The 21,693-nt window shown below is 39.4% G+C and overlaps 1 protein-coding gene across 5 annotated transcripts in view; it reads right to left on the bottom strand.

Moving 5' to 3' along the window:
- Window positions 1-21,693, bottom strand: part of TAF4B (TATA-box binding protein associated factor 4b) — a 73,298-nt gene that overhangs the window by 938 nt on the left and 50,667 nt on the right. For 3 of the 5 annotated variants that reach the window (XM_419170.8, XM_025147906.3, XM_015277993.4), the window contains 2 exons: window positions 12,639-12,758; window positions 21-1,949 (listed from right to left, as the gene is read on the bottom strand). In XM_419170.8, the coding sequence (XP_419170.7) occupies window positions 1,782-1,949; window positions 12,639-12,758 (288 nt within the window). In that variant the 3' untranslated portion in view covers window positions 21-1,781. Of the gene's footprint in view, window positions 1-18; window positions 1,950-12,638; window positions 12,759-21,693 lie in introns of those variants that run through there. The other 2 variants (XR_003073896.3, XM_025147907.3) reach the window with 2 other exon arrangements.

The raw sequence follows: 21,693 nt of genomic DNA, 5'->3' as shown, positions 1-21,693 counted from the left end.
AACAAAGTTAGCTATTTATTATTTTTAATAAAATAATTGCTTTAATGCAGTATTTAAAATAATTTTAAACATCTGATCAATAAGATACAGTACACAAATATGGAAAATGCTGCACTTTACATAAAAAGTAAAGCTAAGCATTCAATTATACAAAACAATTTTGCCTGATGCTATCAATATCTCGCAAACTATAGCTTAGTCAAAGTACTGCTTTTCTTATATATATATATATATATATGCCATATATACATATATAAATAATTTACAGCATTCATTTGCTAGTTTTACTACTGTTTCAACACACAGAAAAAAAAACCTGACTCAAAACTTACTGAATTTGGTAACTAAATGCAGTGGTTCTGACGGTAGAGGGTGTTTAAGTTATCACTTTAAGTTTTAAAGTAGCATGCCAAATAACCATAGGAAGCTTGTTCCTTGAAAGAAAAGAAGTTTTAGCAGGAAGCCATTCAATATATCAGTGCCTTTCCCACTTGTCTGGGAAGCAGCCATGCTATGCAGCACTGTGTCATAGGAGGCAAAATGTCTGGAGGCTGGGGAGAAGGGTGACCCGGAGCTTTTCCCTCCTACCACAAGGCAGTCTTTACCAGCAGAGCAGAACATCTTTGACTCTATTCTAGCAGTCTTAGTAGTCTGGAGTCATCCTCCTCACTGAATGGAAATGAGGCAACTGACTAAACTAACTACTTTCTACTTGAAAAGTTTCCCTGTTATACCACATTAAGGTATGATAAACATTAAGCTGACAACTAAATCAGTATTCTCAATAAAGCAGCGAATCCTGTCCTTTGCAAACACACTATGCTTCTCCTTAAGAGTCTCTAGCTGTAAAGTTTCAGAATATTTAATTTAATGTAGCTCAAGTTTTTCCTTTCTTGCAGTAAGCACAGTTTTTGGTTCATTTCTTTCTAAATCTATGCTTAAATCCATTGCTTTTTTTTTTTTCTTTGTTATCTACATAAAGAAAAACATAAGAGATCAGTTTCTTCTTTCTACCCTTCATTTTCAGGCTTTTTTACTCCCCTTGTTCAAGTTTAGTAACTCCAGATTTTCCCAAACATCAAAGTATGCCCTACCTACACTGCTTGGTGTACTTTAACCACACGAATGACCAATTTGTTCATCTTCCCTTAATCACTTTTCTCAGCAGAAAGGGGAAGGGGACAGTTAAAGTGATGTGGGGAAGAGGAAGTGTCCCTCACTCCTTCTGGTTGCTACTTTGCTCCACAAAGTAGCATTCAGTAGTAATTCTAAACCCAGAAAATTTAAGGACATCTGATTTAAGGAGATTTGTTGAGACAAACAGGCAATACATTAGCATGTTGATTGACTGCTGGTTCATGAATAAATACAATTGTCATGCTGTGCAGTGCCTTTAAAGAGTTACTCGTCCCCTAGATAAGGTTGGATTAGAAGAAGGCACTACGAACAGATGTTGCAGATTCTGGAGTACTGAAGCAAGTAACATACATAAACTAGGTACACATATCGAGCCCTCAGAGCCTGCAAGACACACAAATGCAAGGTAGTCAGGGGCTTGTGTGTACAGCTCAGTGTTTTCACTGGTTTACAGACTGGTTTAAGCCAAACATTATTAAAAACCCTACCGGTGCTAAGTTAGGTATTTAATAAAAATGTTTATCTGTAAACAAGAGTTATCCTTACAACGGATCACTTTCCAGAAATTGGAATTTCAAGACAGTGCAACAATGCTTCAGTGTTTTCTTTGGCAGTAGACAGCAAGTTGAAATGTGAAATTCAAATCACTTCAGAAGAGCACGGTACAAGGTTAGAGAATGCTTCATCTCCCTCTCTTGTTCCATGCAGAATATCAAGTCCCTGAGACAGACACGAGTTATTCTTGGACGAAGAAGCTGTTTTGTAAGGCTAAAATTTGATGACCCAGGAGCAATTCCATTGCTGTTCAAACCCTAAAAGTAGAAGGGGAAAGAAAAGAGAAAAACATTAACATTTCATGTCAATACAAGTTTTTAAATCCAACTGGTTGGGTTGTACTGCCTACTTGCATAGAAGTAACATGTCGATATTCAGCTTTACTTGTTGCAAACCAGAAATCCAGATGCCCTTGGTACATTAGATACTTCAAAAGACAAAGTAAACATATTCCAGTTAATGGTTTACTCCAGTCAAAGCAATGAAAAAAATATTAAAATGTCCTTTTTTCCCTTAAACTATACTATTGTAAGATAAGTAACTGCTGTTTCACTGAAGTCATACTAAACAGCTGTGCTTTCTCACTACAAACCCATGACAAAGGTGGTACTACCACTATTCCTTTGCAGAGCCCTGTGTTGTCTCCTAGTTGCAAGAACTCCAGATGTTTACATCTCTCCTTAAAGAAAACTATCACTGTGATGGGCATGAGCCTTGAAACATGGCCAGGAAAAACTCTTACCCTGGCCATCACCTGTCAAATGCCCTTTACAAAAGCAAGACATACACACAGTCGAAGCGTCTGTGTGTTCAGAGTGCTGTATCCAAGCCTATCCATTTCAGACAGCAGCCTCACTTGGTTATGAAAGCACAACTGGTGTGGAGAGGGTGATGTTTAGTAGTAATACGTTCAGGCTATTGGAATGAGCAACCCCATGCATTCCAAAACGTCCCAAGATTTATTATTAGGGGTGGGGAGGAGGAAGATTACCATGAGCTGCACAATAGACTGGCTACTTATCTTGGAGCCAATCTATGCTACACAGCCAGTCTCTTATCACTACTGGAGGGTTCTTGGTAATGAATGCAATTTGTACAAATACGAGTGCTCAGTCTCTGTAACTTCAGCAAGGCAATGCCTGCCAGCATCAACACCACTTGGAGATGGTGTTGCTTGGATGCTGTGCTAACTATATCAATTCTTACCCTAATGCTCTCTGTAAGACTTCAGCAAAATGACTTTGCCCACTTTGCTTAGGGAAATCTGGTTTAAAAACCCATATATTAGATACAAATACCAGTGGCGGACTATCTCTAGTAGTGAATACTACTGTTGTTAGGAGGAAAGCATTGAAATTTATTTGCAAAAAAAAGATTCACCAGAGAGCACATACTAGCCACAGAAAACCCAGGGCATATTGCAGAAATGGAAGCTGTATTTCTTACTAGCAGCATGCAGGGTATTCAGCACCATTTCATTTGCTTTACAGTCGATACTATTAAACACTATGAAATGCCATCATTTGAAACTTTCAGTTTGTTAAATGGCTTGGAACAAATGCGTGTGTGGGGAAGACTGCTGGCCACATAGCACAGAGAGGGCACTGCTGTCCTGGTAAGACACAAGGGGGTCACAGTTCAAGTTTGTCATATGACAGCCCCGAAGGATCCAGGGAAAAGATAGCTCTGCAATGCAGCTGCCAGCACGGGTTGAAAAGGAGGTCAGTCCAACAGGATGCAGCAGAAGGCCTGAGGCAACGTTATAAATGAAACAAACCCCAAGGGTTTGCAGGAACCCAACAGTAATGTCCTTTGTAATTCAAAGAACTTTACGGAGGGGAAAGTATTTTTTCTCTAAATAGTCATTAGACTAGGAGACTTACCTTTAGAAAGATGCAAACCAAAGCCACCTCAATGCAGTTTCCCCCCCCCTTTACAAAAAGAAGGCAGACATCACAAATCTCCGAGTCTGCTTAGGAAGTTATCAGAGCAGCAAGCTGTTAAAATAGAGAAGCTGCCCATGCTTGAGACAGAACTATGGATTTGTTTATGCTTAAATTCTTACCCATCATGCCCAACGCAGGGACACAGAGTGAAGTTTTGTAGTAAAGTCACTTCCAAGCCCAAAGCTTATACTGAACTTCTGTTTGCTAAGACAGACGGTTCATATTTTTCAATTTCACACAGCATCAAACAGGCCTATTAGAGCTGAGTACAGCACGTCAGGGGCTCTTCAGCTACCTACTTGAACATATCTAAACTAATGGCTGCCACATCCATATTAAAAGAAAAGGCCCCTCCGTCAAAGTGCAAGATGGTTTAAAATCAAAGTAGTAGTCACACAGCATAGGTCATTCCAGCTCAGACTGGACTGCAAACAGGCTGTGTATGGTCAGGGAACTTGTCCTACGCAAAACCTCCTGCATGTCTCTGAACAGTTTACATGGGGATGAGCACCAACTAGCTGCCTCTCACAGCTACATGGAAGCATGGGTCTTTTATGTGTTTTGAACACTGGAACAAACAGTGTAGGGTGATACAGTACCTGTCTGTTTGTAACAAAATATTTAAGGAACCAGAAGTAAAAACACTTGAAGTTATGTTGTCATCTGCATACCGCAATGAAGCATTGCACACATGCTTTGGTGTCAAAGTGTGCCTCACTCTGAGCTCTCCAGCTGACACAAAGGATACCTCATGGAAGGGCCCTCTGCTTCTTCATTCCCAGAAGCCTGCTCTTGAGCAAGTTCCTGCTGTGTAGCAGGTCAATCTCATCCTTCCTCAGACAAGCCCTTTCCTTTGCATTTCACATACCCCTTCTTGAACAGAAGCTCCCTGATGCTTCTTTTCAGACATTAGTATTCATGCTAGAACAACACCAATCTGTACCTTACCCCCAGATATCTCTATTATGTTCCCTCCAGTGGGGCAGCAAATTGCTGTGCAAAAAAAATAGAAAAAAAAAGTCTTGTTAGTTTGGGAGGCTCTTCACAGCAGAAGTCTTCTGTCTACCCTCAGACACCACTGTCATCCTTTCCTGAAGAGAACTGAAAAATAAAGCTTTTAATTATCAGTACCTCAATGAGCAAACAAGCAGGGGAATTACCCAGCACAGGTACTGCCTGCTCAACAGGGTATCGGCAGCGATACTGCAGCTTTAGTATAGCTTACAGACCCCATCTGTAAGTTAAAGAAGGTACTGCAGCAGTTGGGCTCTGCGCTACTGGAAGCCACCTCTCACAGCATGCAGAGCAGCTGGCTTAAAGCCAGCATCACAAGGCTTACACAGGCTGCAGTTCTGTGCTTCACATACCCTCAGAGCCTGGTCAAATCAGCAGCACTGTCAGAGCAACATGCCTTTGTGATCCTCGTAGCCTTTTGTATATTCCTAACAGAGATCAGTTACTCTTACTGACTGTGGCAACAGAAAATACTGTGGAGCTCCTGCAGCAGTTCCATACCTGTTTTGCAGCTACTGTCGTCAGGAGGCTGCTCCTGAAACACAACTTTAAGATCTTTAGAGCTCTCTCCAGTGGCCAGATGAAGAATTAAATACTGATTCTCTTTTCAAAGGCAAGAGTGAATTTGATACAGAGACACAGCTGTCACTACAGTAAGGCTGCAAGACAAGACTCTTCCCTTACCTGAGCTATACACCATACTCCTAATTCCCACTCTCCAATGTACTTGGAGAACACAATATAGAAGTCTGCATCTTAAGCACTGGCAGGAATACCAGATCTGGTCAGAGCCATTACATAGGACTTGAAGCAACACTCGAAGGTCAGCAGAACCCTGCCTTCCACCAACCTGCGTCAGGCTCAGTGAGCTCACCTGGCAGAGAACACATTCCCTTCCCAAAGTTAAGGGCTTCACAACTACTGCATTCAGAATTTTCAGCTCAGCGTGGTTTCACAGAGGTGCACTTTAAGGCAGCAAACTTCAGGTCAGGTGTTAAAATTAGAGTCATGAGCTCTCACTTTAATTTTTGGTGAGGCATAAATACTTTCAAGCCTCAAAGCTAAGATGCCAAGAGTAAGCTATCAGTGCAGCTCTGCTGTGCTTTACAAAAATATCACCAAAAAAACCAGTCAGGAGACAGTTTTCAATGGCACTTGTAAACACTGAGCAGTTACAGATGTTTGTAGCAGATACATTGTTGGGAGGTGGTACAAACAGCAGCCAGAGCAACTACCCTAGTTCAGGTTCAATCCCCAGCTCTGTCGCTTGTGGCCACACTGAGTTCTGTGATAGCCAGTGTGTCCTCTACATCAGTCTCCTGTCTCATAGAAGGGAAAAAAAAAAAAAGGTTAAAAAAGCCATAAGCACGTGAAGTGCTCACTTTCCTGGATCTCAGCAAGAAAGGCACCCTGTCAGAATTGTGGAAATGTTGATTATGCAAATAAGTGCATAATTTAGGCTGGAGTGAATTTAGGCGAAGTGAGCAAAGTTAATACTTTGGTGGCAAACCAGCATACTGATTCTGCCTATTCTGTCAAGCCTCGCAGTCTACTAGAAATACTCCCACACTCGCAATGTTAAAATACTACACTACTCAGCATTTATAAAAATGATTTATTTCTTAAGAAGTTGTTGTTGTTGTTTTTCATGTGTTGACATCTAAATCTCATAGACCATTAGGACAGATCAAGCTGATGTCTGAAAGGCTCAGATCTCTGTTTCCTGGCTGTTTCGCATACAGCTGAAAACAAACATGTATATTTATGATGTTATCCGTAGTCTACAAGGAAGTCTCACCAAGCTGTCAGATCTACACAACAGAGAATGCTATCCAACTATGCATTTTCCTCAGATTTCATTGCAACATTCCTACAAGTCCCTTCATATGTAGGCAACAACGTGCTTTCCATATTGAAACAAATTACTGTGAATGCAACGTCAGTTTATTCACTATTATGCCCAAGATTCACGTACGCATGTCACTTCGTGTGGCTACATCAGATGCTTAATCTGTACCTGGAGGTAATGAATACTATACAAATATGTCATGTTAGTTAATAGACAATTATTAAGCTGAAATTTTCTGGCTCTTTGCCACATCTTTTTAAGCAATGTATTGTCAACTAAATTATAAATCTCTTGACCCTTCACATGTCATCAACATTTCTGCGTTACCAATATGTTCAGCCTAAAGCTACAATGCAATTAGTCATTTAAATTGCAGATATCTTTCACACATAAGAAGAATTAAGTTCCTATCTAGCACAGAGAAAGCACAATGCGGGCCGGTGAACTGTGGTTTTGAAATGTATGAATGGCAGTCAGGAATATTTTGGCCTATTTACAGGGGGAAAAATTCACATCAAGTGTGTGTATGGCCAAGACTGACAGCAGCCAGGAAATTCAGAGCTCAAATTGAAACTCCATAGCTGATAGGGGTTTGCACGCATATCTGCCACAAGATCTAAGTAAGATGCTGAAGCTATACTTTATAATACCTTCCCCAAAGGTATGACTACTCTGTAGACTCCTCAGTTGTCCAATAGCTTGAATTAAGAACTAGAAATTGAAATCACAAGTCTGAGTATGTTATGCATATGCAAAGTAGAAAAAAAGAAAAACTCTCCTGTATCGCTTTAGACCTAGATCTCAAAATGGGCTAGGACAGAGAAGGGAGAGAGAGACTGACACAGAGAGACACTCACCGAGAGGAAGAAAACCACTCAAGTGTAGAAAGAGATTTTGTAGCCTGGCTCTGAAGACCTACTTACATGCAAGTAATCTAGGTCTAATTCAAAGTGATTGATTTTAGATTCATTTTCTGTAACTTTTAAGAAAATACCTTAGCAGATTATCATGTATCAATACCAAACAGCAGCCAGAAGCCGCTCTGTACGTCACAGATACAGACAGGGCAGCAAACCCATCCTCCTTCACTGCAGAGCCAGTTTTAATTCACATTCAGGCACAGTCACATCCTTCACACAAATACTGAAGATGAATTATGCTATTGCATCCTCTCAGGAGGTCAGAAAGGTAGCAGTATCTTCTAAAGCTACCAATTCTAATAGCGTAAAGCCACATGCCCCTTCCCTTGACTACCACACATTCCTTTCTCAAACAAACTAACAAAAAAAAAAAACAACCCCAAAACCAAACCAACACAGTAATTTGATTGTCACATTATGGGAAAACAAACTCTCCCTTCCTCAAACATTTGGTTTTCCTTCATTTTGCAGGAAAGGACTTGTTGCTCAATGGCTTAGATCTTCCTAGGTCAGCCCAAAGAATATCTCCAAAGCTTAAACATGCACCATTTACAGAATATGTTTGATCCACATGCATACTGGCATCCTAATCCGTAAAACAAGCAGGGTAAATTTAAGTTCTGCTAACAATGATTGGATGTGGCACAGAGCTTGCCCTAAAAGAGGAGACGACAAGCTTGCTTTCTCCACACATATTCAATATTGAAAATGGAACAATGACCAGCATAGAATATGTATTTCTCCTGTTTCTTCTTGCCAGATTTCTTTCCAGAAGGAAAATGCCAATTTGGTAGTGCACTGCAGTATTGGAAGATGTGCATCGTCCCCCAAAGTACATTATTTTATGCTTGTTGACAAGATCTAGGTGTTTTACAGAGAGAACATATTTGAATAGCTGTACATTGACCCCAAGATTTCAGCTGCACCCTTTACTTCTGCAGTATGACCAGCCTGGGAGAAGGCAAGTGAAGGATACAACACAACAGCACTCTGGTGCCATCAATACAATGGTTATTGTATTATCATTAAGCTAGAAAACAGATGAGGAAAAAAGCACTCCCAAACAGTTACACTGTCATGCAGGCATCCAAGAGAGTTTTACTATATAAAGTAAAAGAAAAGTCCACAGTTTTTTTTCATGCTGATCAGAAAAGTAACATTCAGTCTCTCTACTTTCAAAAAATAGTTATTTTTCTTCCCCACTGTGTGATAATGCACAAAAACACTGCTCTTACTGCATGATGGAAGACAAGTTGGGAACTGTAACACCCTCAGTTGAAGGAAAAAATATATATATATTTTACAGGCTCAGAACTGCAGCCTGATTCCTCAGGAAAAAAACAAAAGGAAGTGATCTGGATGGGTTTTTAAACTTCTAAGACTCCAGTTATAGTGAGAACTAGACGAAACCATTGTCAGAATTGCTTTGACATCAGCAATGCAGCAAAATTAAATCAAAAATAATCTTGACTGGTTCTCAATATTGAAAACATTACAGTGCATGTTACTAACCAATAAAAAAAGCCATGAAGCAGCACTTGAGATCAGGAAAATAAATCTGTGGCTTTGTTTTTACAAGTGGTCTCCCTTTCTTCAAGATGAATTATGTCTTAAGTCTTCCTACTCTTTAATTCATTAGTATTCCCCACATGCCACCAAGATGGGGAACGATAAAGAGGTGGGTAACAAATACACAAACCCCAAAGCACACATGAATCAGATCTAAAAGACTCTCCCACACTTTTGTATCCAGAATAAGGACCAGGATGAGAGATGAAGATATTACCACTTCTGAAATACAAGTAGCACCAACTACCACAATAGATGGATTTTCTTACCAGAATCTTCTGAAATTGTTATTTCTGAACAATACCATTCAAGTGTCAAGTTGCAATAAAGTCAACATGCAAGATAAAATTAACACACAAAACTACCCCAACTAGTGTTTGGAACAAGAAAATCACAGAATTTCCAATATACTGCTGGTTTTTGATCTTCGTGGATTTGCCCCTACTACCATTTCAAGTGCAGCAATGCTTAAGCAATAAATAAACAGGGCAGGATACAGTTTACCCATTTAATAGTGCTTTTAGGTCCAAATTTGTTGAGAAAAAAAATCCTCTGGGCAGGAGCATCTGGGCAGGATTTATGTTCATTTGTTACCTGCCACTCTGCAAAGCGATGTGCCTGCTTGTAAGCAGGTTTTTAATTGTAAAGCACGTGCTTGTGCTCCATCACGTTTTAGGTCCTGAATTAAAATAACCCATAACAAATCTACGCAAGTAAAAAAATCATAATTTAAGAGAATAAGGTGTTGTGAACCAGCAGTAACTGGGGACTCAAATATCCCAGGAAAAACACTTTCCAGAAGAGGTACAAAGCCTGGTGGTTGAGTGTGGAAGAAGCAGATACTCAGAGCAGAGGAATCACCTCAAATAAACACATTCATTTGTGGAGAAACAAAATGCTGTTTTACACCCTTTGCACTTACTGTTACTACAACAGAAGGTAGCAAAACCAATTCCAACCAAGTCCATTAAGCTGCACTCTTTCAGTATCCATTACATTTTGGTACAGGATAAAGGTATATGTGAAATTTGCCTACAGTATTTCACTTTTTCAATACTGTAACTGATTATTTCTTCCCTGTCTCTCCAAATACCTCAGGGCTTCAGTTTACATCAATAACAGCTTGAAAGAATTCATTTCCTTTAATTACTACAGTAGGCAATGATTAAAAAAGCTGAATGCACAACTTTGCTGTAACAGAGACTTAAGAGATACAGACTTTGTACAAAGAACATTAGGCAAGTTGAAGAAGTCTCTGTTAAAAACATCAGTGATTTCATTCAATACTATCAAAGGATCACTCATATTCAGGAATAATTCCTTCCATCATGCCTGTCTGCCAAGATATTAGGCTTAAAAAATAGTCACAGGAGTATTATGAACAGATTTACTTTTTGACATTGCACAGTCGGGAAGTTCTGACATTTAATATTATTTGTGAGTGAAGCTGTCTGTATTTGCAATTTGAAATGAGAAAGTACATCCTGCCTGCTTAAATTATTCTCAGACAGGTTGCCCAAAAAGATGATTTTAAAGATGCCCAAATGTGTATCAGCCTAAGGCCATATTATACTTGCTTTCAGTTTCAAAGACCTCCTTTCATCTCTGAAGAATGGAATGTTGTTTACTGCTCAGAATGTTTTGCCATGTTATCATGAATGTATTACAAATGTTCTGCTTCTTGAAATATAGTGTTTGTCTAAACCATTTTTTATTCTACATGAGAAGTCTTAAGCCTTTTATAAATCTTGTTTGGATATATTGGGACACTTAAATGGTTAGGTATAAAGAGCCTTCACAAGTTTGTCATCCTGCATGATTTCACACACAAAAAAATCTGCAGAGAATCAGAGAATTGCTTTCTGGTAGCATGAAGCTTAAGTATCAGGCATCAGAATGCATGAAGTAGCTTCGTTAGCAGAATACTTTCCCCTTCTTCCCTTATAACTCAATAACTAGTATGGCAATCTGTGAGAGAAACATCTTGAAAATAGCAGATACATTTGTGATAATGTTTATGGTGAGTTTTAGGCACAGTCTGCACATTCTTTTCAAAAATCACCACGTAAATAACGGATTGCCACCTTATAATACCAACACTTTTCCACCTCATTTTGGCACAATCCTGTAAAGCTTTTAATAAAACCGATACATTGCAGCTGATGAGAAATAACTGAAAAGCACCCAACAGGCAGACTTGTTAAATATTCAGAAACAAATCTGGCAATAATTGTAGGAAACCACTATGAAGAAAAACAGTTATTTGATAGAAGCTTGGAAAAAAAAGAGAAAAGGAAGGGGAAAAGTTCTCACGTTGAACTCTTCTTTTCCAAATCTTTCCAGGGGTATTATAAAAGAGAAAAAAAATCTCTGCTTCCAGCTTCATGAGAATGTGCATTAAAAAACAGGAGAGAAGTGAAGAGTACCTACTCAAAAGCTTAGCATGATGCTTCCTACAGCTTGTTTAGATGCCAATTCCTTCACTTTACTTACAGTAAATAGTGAGCCTTTAAAGACTTGTGTCTGACTCCATAAGAGAACAAAAAAACCCCCCCAAAAAAGAAAGTTTACCCCACCTCCTCAGAGAGGTCTTTCGTTGGGCTAAAAGGAAACCTAAAGGCCAGATACCACTACTGTCTCAAGTTATGTTGCAAATACCAGTTGAGCTTTATACATGGTCTTCCCAGATTCCAGCATGCAAAAATTTTGAGAATATTTTCACTCAAGCATATATTTAAGCTTCTGAGGACAGAAGTAGAAAAAAAAAGCCTTAAGGTTTATCACACAGGAAAATCACTACTTCCACCACAAGTTACTTCCTGAGGCTTCTGCTCATTGTGCTTAGGTCACAGGCCAAGCAGCTTTTCACTCATGCAGCACTGAGGCTTCATGAGAAAGAATGGCAAATCTGGCAACATTTGCATTGCAGCTGGCAATACCCTTCTCCCATTTCCAGCCAAGATGACGATTTCTAACAGAAGCAGGCTGTCAGTCTTCTTGGAAAGAACTTCAGCAGCCTCATTAACTGTTTCCAGGTTTTGGAAACAGTTAATCTCCAGCAGAACATTAAGAGATATGTTCAGACCAAGGTCTGTTAAAAGCACCTTCAAGGCATTTTTAAAGTGCTGGATGAGACAGAAAAAGAGATCTGACTCACTGCAGGAAGAGAATGGTCTAGCTTTATGTATTTATTTTTGGTGGGTTTTTTTTTTTTGGTGATTCAGCCAAGGCAAACTCAGAGCATAGTTAAAAAGAGTCCCTATGTATTGCACATAGAAAGAAGTGCACAATCAAATGCCAGATTCATTTCAAAAAGCCATCCAAAACTACCATGTTGAGCCATGACAGCTAGCTGCCACGGAAGACTACTACAGTAGCATTACCCTCCAGAAGCTTCTCTGAGCCACCACTTGATTCAGTCAACGCACAACATTCTTCATAGTTCTTCATAAAACACACAAACATCTCAGTTAAATTTACCAGAGTAACCCTTGCAAGCATCTAACCTGTGGACTGGTTTCCTTACTGTAGGTAACCAATCATTTTGTAAAAAGAGATTTTTTTTTTCCTTGTAGAAATGAAGAATGAAAATAGTTCAACATGAAGATACAACACCATCATGCATGTCATTGCAAACCATCTCAGTACCTCTGTCCCAGATCCAGCATTTGATGAATCCAACGGTCTCTTCTTCCTTGGTCCAATGGCTGCCAAAGCTGTGAGGTTAGCTTCTCTTTGTTGCATTTGTGCTAATTCCAACTGTTGCATCTAATTCAAAAAGGAAACACATACATTAAATACAGTACACAGTATCCTAAAAGGTTAGGTTGTTTGTTTTTTTGTTTTTTTAATCATGGTTTCAGACAGTTCTGTAATGCTCACTGCAACAACATATTTGACAGCATCATTTCCCATCTTTCTGGACACTCCTGACAAATTCCAATGAGTTGTTCTGGAAATGTTAACAGTCCTACAGGCAGCACTGCATAAATAATGCTTTTTATGGAGACTGTAATATCAATGTGGTCACAACAAGAGCCTCTCTGCTGGTTCCTTAAATCAGAAACCATTGCTGATTAGCAGAGAACATTTCATCAGAAGTGATGTATGTGACTGCATTAGTATTATAAGTTGAAGTTACTGAGATCTATGGATTAGAATATGCCTAGTTCCTAATCTCAATTCACAACTGTATGATGCTAAAATTCATCAAGCTGTTTTACCCCAACCATGAACTTGACAAAACCACTCTGAAATATCTCATAATCCAGCTAAATAGGATGCTTTCGGTTCACTGATGTTTTCCCCTGCCCTCCCCTGATAATATTTGGATCTCCAAACATATCACGCAAGTTAGAGATGTAGATGTGTTGGCATATATTTGGTTTTCACACACCTCCAAAATCCCTCAGTGCAAAGCCATTCTTAGAGACAACCTCTGCCTGAGTTAGGTACACTTAGGATGGGATTATTTATTTAAAGCCAGATCAAATAGCCAGCAAATCTCTTCAACAATATTTTTATGAACCTCAAGTAATAAGGCAGGACTCTCTTTTACATGTCTGAGGATAGGAAATAGCCTCTAGAACAGAGAAGGAAGGAGAGAAGGAAGAAGAAAGGCATATGTTCACACTTCGAGATACATACTATTTTGCTCTGTTCAATAGATGCCAGCTGTTCTGGAGCTCAACCCAGGCAAGTCTGTTGACAGACACACTAGCTTGGGTTGCCCCTTTGCTAATGCAGCTACAAGGCTCTCAGATGTCCAGCTGGGAGCGCAAGCAGAAGGGAGCACTGTCCCTGAAGAAAGCACAACTTCTCCATTTCATCAGGCTGAGTTTGTCCTTCAACACACATCTCTGAATTTGATGCCAGCCTTTGAATTATCTGACATGCAACTGCAATAGTTCCTCAGCCAGCACTCTCCCTGCTCTCAGAACTTACAAAATCTGTTTGGACCAGAGTTCTCTGCATGCGTGTGCATGCACGTTTTTTTTAGAAAAGAATGCACAGCCACAGCATGGCAGCAAATTATCCAGTTCTCCTCCCTTCCTCCCCCCCAGTCATTAAAAAATTAATTGGAGTTCCTCATACAGTCACTACAGTTATTTCACTTACTAAGCCTGAAATACACTGCTTTTATTTTTGCTCACTTTTCAGCTGTCTGACATTTCACTTGAAGAAAAAAAATCAACTTGAAAGACCACCTGAGCTCATTACTCCTACATTAATTACCTCCTCCACTTGCTACTACTACTTAAATCAGAATCTTCAATAAAGAAATACCATTGTTGTTGTTGTTTGTTTGTTGTAGGGGCAAAGGGAGTTTTTTTTCCCCCTTTTTATTAATTTTGCTGATTTTTTTTCTACCATTTTAGTTCAGATAGACAGACTTGTTCTTATTTTACTGATGCTGGCAGCTTCACATCGAGCATTGCATTAGCTAGGCTATTAAAGAGAAAGAAAAAAGAAAAAAAGATACTTCAGTGAATGATTCTTAAATGGACATCTTCCCATTTAAAACTCCAAAAAACACACATGCTCAAGATTTTTTCAACAGAAATTGGGGAATGAAGGCTTTGCTATAAGTAGTTGCCTTTTTTCTTGTGTGAGGATGAGACAAATGATTCATTTATATAAACAGCAGAGTTTACAAGTCAGCACTGATCACACTATTTAGGCTTCTGTTTACGGAAAAGTAGCAGTACTTCTGCAACACTAGATACCATCATTCACTTACCACATGCTATTCTTGCTCTTCTGCTCAGTGTAAACATTTACAACTTTATTCATCAGAATTAACATAGTTCTGTGCGCTTATTATCTTCCCCTCAAAGCATTTGTTTCTTCAAGTTACACTGCTTTGTTTACAAGAATGTTTTTAGAGACTGTAAGGTCTTATGTACCCCTTAAACTTGAGAAGCATTAGTGCTCCACCTTTGTCCAAGGCTACCTCCAGCTGGCATAACTGTATAAAATGTTTCAGAGCTGATGGATCTTTCACCAAGCAGTTCCCAAGATGATGCTGGAAACACCTATAGCGCTATAATCTACTCGTGCAGTAACTTCTCCACCCTGTAACCAGTCAGATCATTCACATCAGTCAGAATCAGACAAAGGCTTCAGAGCAGAAGAAACAATAACAACCAAAAGGAAATTGAAGTCTTGTTGCATTCTAGACATCTTAGGCTACATTTTGAGATCACAATTAAGACAAATAAATTCAAACATTCAATTTCATAATGTACTCAACAGATTCCCATTCAGAGATACGGGCAATCATCCAAACTACAGCAAAGCCAGCAAAGTCGTCATTTCAACAAGTACTGTTCCTATAAAAGTGTAGCATTAATGTCCAAACATTATGCAAGCAGTTAAAGGATGGGGATAAGAAAATGGTAAAGATAACATCAAGGGACAACTGAAGATTCTGACTGGCTAGCTACTGTTGCATTTTCCTAAATAAGACTAGGAAAAAGCAAGAGGCAACTAGGCTGAGTCCAATCTTTTTTAACTGGCATATTCGTAGTACGCAAATTAGGGCAGAAAGATCACTGCCATATGTAAAAGGCATTAAGACTAGTATATACACTGTACTGAAATACAAAGCAAATACATCTAGCACTGTTTCTCATTGTGGGGCTGCTTTTTTTTTTTAATATTGGTATCTCTGAATAAAATAGGATATAAACTGTCACATTCCAACTTGTATCTTGAAGACAGATTTCTATTTTGTCTTCAAGACAGAAGCGTATAATGGCAATTCAAGAGGGGCAGGGTGAACCTGTCATACGTTGACCCACAACTAGCAGGTTTCCCCCTCAATCTCACCTACTTCATCTGCTGACAGATGCTGCTGCTCCGCCATGACGTGGAGTCAAATGCATGCTCCATCCCAAATTCATTCCTTAGGATCAGAGTGAAGAGGGGACAGGCTCCAGGCAAGAGGCAGACGAGTGCTCCTGCTCCCCCCTTTTCTGATTTTTACATACACAAAGAATTACAGTACAAAGAGCTCTAAAAACCTGTGTATGAAGATCAAATTGCTATGAAAACGTCTCAGAACTTGAAAATAGTCTTTGTTGCTGCTGGCCTTTTTAATAATAAAAATAGGGTTTAAAGTCTGGTCTTGCAGCAAGCAGGAATCTCTAGGGTGACACAATAACCATTTTAGCTAATCTGACCTGCAGCACAAATCAAGAAGTAAGGTATGTTTTAAAGGCCTCCCTTATACTGAAACGGCATTTGCAGCATGGCTATAATCACACAAAATGAAAGGTTTTCAAATTGACCTCTCTGTTCTTCACTCAATCCCCTACTGAGGAAAATATTCCTTTTTCTGCTCACAGAAATTGTAGTCACGATGCCTCGCATCCACATTTCAGAAAATATGAAAGATCTATTTTTACTGTTACATCAATAACATTTTTGGTGGCATTTTAATATTAACAATTAAATTTCAAGCTGACAACAAGAAGCACTTGGGATGAAGCACAGAGACTTTTTAAAGTTGATACTACATGTTGCTTTTAAGCCTTTTGAGCTAAAAAGTCTATGACATATGATTGTTCACGTTATCAAAGCTCCAGTAATTCAAGCCATGCAAATCTAGTAAAGTTTTCCCTAAACCTGCAAGGAAGAATCCCTTAAGCACAACAGAAGGAAAGAGAAAGTATGCTCTACTAGAAATAAACTAAAACTCATTGACACCAGCTAACCCATGAAGCAAATGGCAGCAGGTGACTAACATCAAGGAAGGATAAAGGAGAGCTACCTTGCTGAATGCATCTCCACTTTTGAAAAGGAGTAACAAAAGCGCTCATGGTCAGTCACAAAGCAGAACACGATTCCAGTATTTAGTATAAGCTTTCACAGAAGAAGCGTATGAAACCTTTGCTCTCTAGATCGTCAGTAACAGGTCTGAGGTTAAAGAGGAGCCAAACAGATAGCAGTCATCCAGCACAATGCTTGCAGATGACAGGCATCTCAAGAAATTCATGCCACTGCCCACGTCTGCAGAAGTTCTGATACATAAAAGTAGTAGGAAAAACACAGAAAAATCTGAGAAGTGAAGAAAAAAAATCTAAGCATTAGGAAGTTATGTTTAGGGGGGAAAAAAAGAAGCAGTCTTGGCAATGCAGTAACAAGTAGAGACATACAGATGGAAATGAGCTCAGAAGAAATGGTGCTAAGACAGATGGAAAGCTAAACACTGCAATTCTGGATTTGGTTTTAACTGATATAAGGGAAGAGACTATGAGTGTATCTAGAAGATACTGATTTTAATATCAAGCAAAGAGCAAGGATTGGGATGTCTCCACATATGATGTCGTAGACTGACAGAGTATGGGACAGATTAAATAAAATATTTAAAGTAACAGAAGAACTGGCAGGAAAGGAAAGCAGGGAAGGCTGAAGAGAAGTTAATGTATGCCTAAGGGTTATGTGTGCTACCCAGCAATAAGTACATCAGGAGTAATAAAAGCATTACAGCAGATGAACAAGAATTTGTGTAAGACTTGCAGGGGGAAAAAAAGGGCTACAGGCATACAGAAGAGGCATAAGACCCAAATTCTTCCAGCTTCCACAATGAAGAAATTAAACAATAAATTCATTAATATTAAAATATTACACATAAGTCAAAGCAACTGTCACCAAATGACAACATTTCCTTCTAATTAGCTTGCAGCCAAACACTTACACGTGTATATACTATTGCCCCTTACTACACGTTTTAAGCACCTTAGCACTTAGTTCTTTAAAGTGGGGCACATAACACACTGAAATGAATTCTCCCGTTTTCATCCATTCTTTTTTCCTACCACTCTTTTCAACTGAAGTTTCGCTGTGTTTCACTGTGTCCCCCATCAAATGTTTTTAAATCTTCCAGTTGTTCCCAGTTGCTTCTCCCCCTTCGTTGTCTTTGGAAGAAAGCTTCCCAATTTTTTGCACTCCCTGTAAGCATTTTAGGGAACTTGTGACAAAAATGAAAAATTAAGGTTTAAAAATCTGTTTTTGGTTCTGAGCCTCTCACATTGGTTGTCATAAAGCTCAATGAGCATTACTGCCTCCAGCCTCTACCTTTCCTATAGAAAATGTTCTGCCCTACAGAGGTTGAATGCTGCTGAATAGCAGAGTTCTCATATGGGGGGCATTCTCTGAAGAAAACTGACATTTGAAGGCAGAATATTTAAACATTTACTATCCTCTCCTCTTGCCTATAACGCAATTTCTCTTCTTGTAATTGCTTCCTTCCAAACTGTTTTAATTAGCCATACAATTAGTTTCTACTGACTTTTCCCTCTGTTGTAATTTAAAAGTAGACAGAGTAGCATGCACTGGATTGATATGCAGCCTAACTTACAGAGTAGTACCAAATACTGTGGATTTCTTTCAAGTTAATACTCCACATAGATGCTTCAGTGGCAAAACAGGCCCAAAAGTAGCTGCATCCCAAAAAATATGCTCTTTATGCATGTTGTCAGACACAGCTGAGGCTACTTTTATTGCAAGGCCAAGAAAAGGCTACAGCACCCCACCAAAGCTATCCACTACCCCATAGTTTTCACTGTTTCTGATGCTATTTGTGAGAAGACTGCTCATCATTGCCAGTGGACCTGCATTACCACAACAGAAGAAATGGACTTGGGGGTGTTGATCGATACTCGGCTGAACATGAGCCAGCAGTGTGTCCAGGTGGCCAGGAAGGCTATTGGCATCCTGACTTGTATCAGAAATAGTGTTGCCAGCAGAAGCAGGGAAGCGATCATCCCCCTGTACTCAGCACTAGTGAGGCTGCATCCTCGACTACTGTGCTCAGTTTTGATCGTCCCACTACAAGACAGACATAGAGGCTCTCGAGCATGTCCAAAGAAGGGCAATGAAACCGTGAGAGTTCTGGAGCACAAATCCAATAGGGAGCGGCTGAGGGAACTGGGATTGTTTAGCCTGGAGTAGAGGTGACTCAGGGGAGACCTTACCACTCTCTACAACTGCCTCAAAAGAAGTTGTGGCAAGGGGAGGGTCAGCCTCTTCTCCCACATAACTAGCAACAGGATGAGAGGAAAGGCCTCAAGTTGCACCAGGGGAGATTCAGGTTGGATGTTAGGAAAAAATTATTCTCCAAAAGAGTGGTCAGCCACTGGAATGGGCTGCCCAGGGAGATGATGGACTCACCATCCCTGGAGGTGTTCAAGAAACTTTTAGATGTCACACTAAGGGACATTGCTTAGTTGGGAAATATTGGTGGTAGGTGGGCAGCTGGACTGGATGATCTTGGAGGTCTTTTCCAACCTTGGTGATTCTATAACAGGACTGTAGCTAACCCTTGCAAGACATAAACTTTAAAACCAATGACAGTCCTTACAAACTCACAACACCTTGAATGATTTTCAGCCAGTGTGATGCTGTGTGTTCACTCACTCTTATAGTCTCAAAACCATGCCTAAGACAGGTTCCACATGCAGATTTCTGTCTCACCATGCACTCCACAAATGCTTGCCCTTGGTGCAGAAATATCTGGCTCTCTATTATCATATTTTTGTCACTATTTGTAGTCCTAACATTTCTTCTGTTAAGAGTTTCTAAATCTAACCCATACCTTCAGACAATTACATGTCCATTACAGCCTCTCAAAGAAACTGTGAAAAGGTTATTTAACCCCAAAACATATTTAATGGAGTGTTGAGGGGGGTGCCTTTTGTTTTTCAGAAGACAAAAATACTTGCTATTATCTCCCAGATGGCTGGTTTTTAGAATATTCTTAATAGTACCTCAGCTGCTCTTCTCTTGTCCTTCTTGAGAATACTAGTATGACAACCACATAAATAGGGATTTGGTTCACTTTTCAGTTCATTTAATAATCTAATATTCTGAAGCACTTCTGTTTCTAACATTCTAGAAGACTCATCACACACTAATTCTCAGATGATGGTCCTTTCTTATTTGTAGGACTACCCTGCAGGGCAAAAAAGAAAAAACAAACCAAAACAACAACTGTTGGTTTGCCTGTTCAATAATCGTGTTTTTTTGAATACTGTGGAAGCAGGTAAGAAACACTACAGAAAAATAAAGGCAGTATAAATCAGGTAATTAAGCTGAAGCTCTCAGAAGGTCACTGAAAGCTCATGAAAAGCCCATTTATGGCAATGACATCTTATTTGCTTTTTTGCACTGGAAAGGAAAATGAAGAATTTTCTTTTCCTTTGCCACAAGAATGGTCTTACAGAATTCCAACCATTAGATCCAGAAGACTAAATATAGAAAAAGCAGAAGAGTTGTGGGTAAGAAAGGAACCAATTCAATAGCTTGAAAATTGAGAGTTGGAGATGGCAGGGAGAAGAATTGAGTTAGAGTTATTTGCGAATGTGTGGGGAAAAAGAGTTAGGATGGACACATGAAATAGAAAAAAAAAGTGAGATGATTTTTGAAAAAAGATAATACAGAACCACAGTATTTCAGTCATTAGATAATGCCCAGGAATGCACTGGAATCATGCTGACTTCAGTGTTTTCTGTGGGTTTTATTTTGTCTTTACAGAAAAGTAGTGTTCAATCTTTTCCTCCAAAACTGCTAATGATGAAGGCATTGCATTTTCTCAGTATCTCATCTGCTGCCATCTTTTAACATATGCATCAAAATCATGATAAAACAACTTGTAGGAACAAAGAACTAGAAAGACCTGTGAAGTCATTAGAAAACAAAGTTGCCAGAACAGCAAGGGAGGGAGCAAGCAATTTTGCTGCTTATCATCAGGTAGGTACTCCACATGCTCTTCCTCTTGTTCAAGACACAGCTGCTCACCTTTTTCACTGCAGGGTGCATCAAGGTAAGAACAGAGGTAAAGGTCACCATTATGGATTAAACAAAGATGCTATCAGTATGATACTCGTTCACCTGCTTAACCTGAAGAAGCACTCTTGCACACACAAAGTCCAAATGGTTTGCCCAGTTTCCCCCTTAAACTTCCTACAGCTGTACTATAAATGGACTCACTTTTCAAGATGACACAGAAGAACAAAAGATCAGAGTTTGTATTTAAATTTACAGTATACTGATGCATACTGCCATTTTTACAGGTCTTCTTTGTACTATGCATACAGCATGCTTGCTCACTTGATAGCATCCTACACTTCAGTAATCTCCTTTCAGAAAGAGAAAGGGGGGTAGAGATAAGCTATAAATACACCTACAAGAATTGCATCAATTGAATATTGTTTATAACGAGAAGTATAGTTGGAGGTAGAACATGAAGTATCAGAAGGCACCTGAAAAAAAATAAAAAGTTCAAAAGTACAAACATCAGGGACAGCGCAGGGACTGCATCCCTCTCAGTCTGAAGTTGCAGTTAAGGGTGAATGAAAAGCAGAGGCAATTTATCCAGGCTTTGGAAATGCTGTTATACAAAGAGCTGGCCTATGAGGTGAGCAAGGACAAAATTCTTGAGTGGATAAAGGAGCAGCTTGAGGCAAACCTAGCAGCTGTCTCAGAAAGAATGTGCACTTTCTGTAGCTATTAAAATTTGCTGAAACAGGTGAAAGGGGGAAGTCAAAGACTTAATTCATAGCCAGCTATGTAGACTAAGAATATAGCAAAACAAATGACTTAGCATAAGGGAAGTTTTAGGTAATAGGTCATGCAAAAAGGGACAAGAAGGTCACAGCAATTACGTATAGCCTTTTAGATAAAAGAATCCACTGCCAAG

The sequence above is a fragment of the Gallus gallus genome, chromosome 2 (genome assembly GCF_016699485.2).
Source record: "Gallus gallus isolate bGalGal1 chromosome 2, bGalGal1.mat.broiler.GRCg7b, whole genome shotgun sequence".
Classification (NCBI taxonomy): Eukaryota; Metazoa; Chordata; class Aves; order Galliformes; family Phasianidae; genus Gallus; species Gallus gallus.
This window is presented reverse-complemented; position numbering and strand designations above follow the sequence as displayed.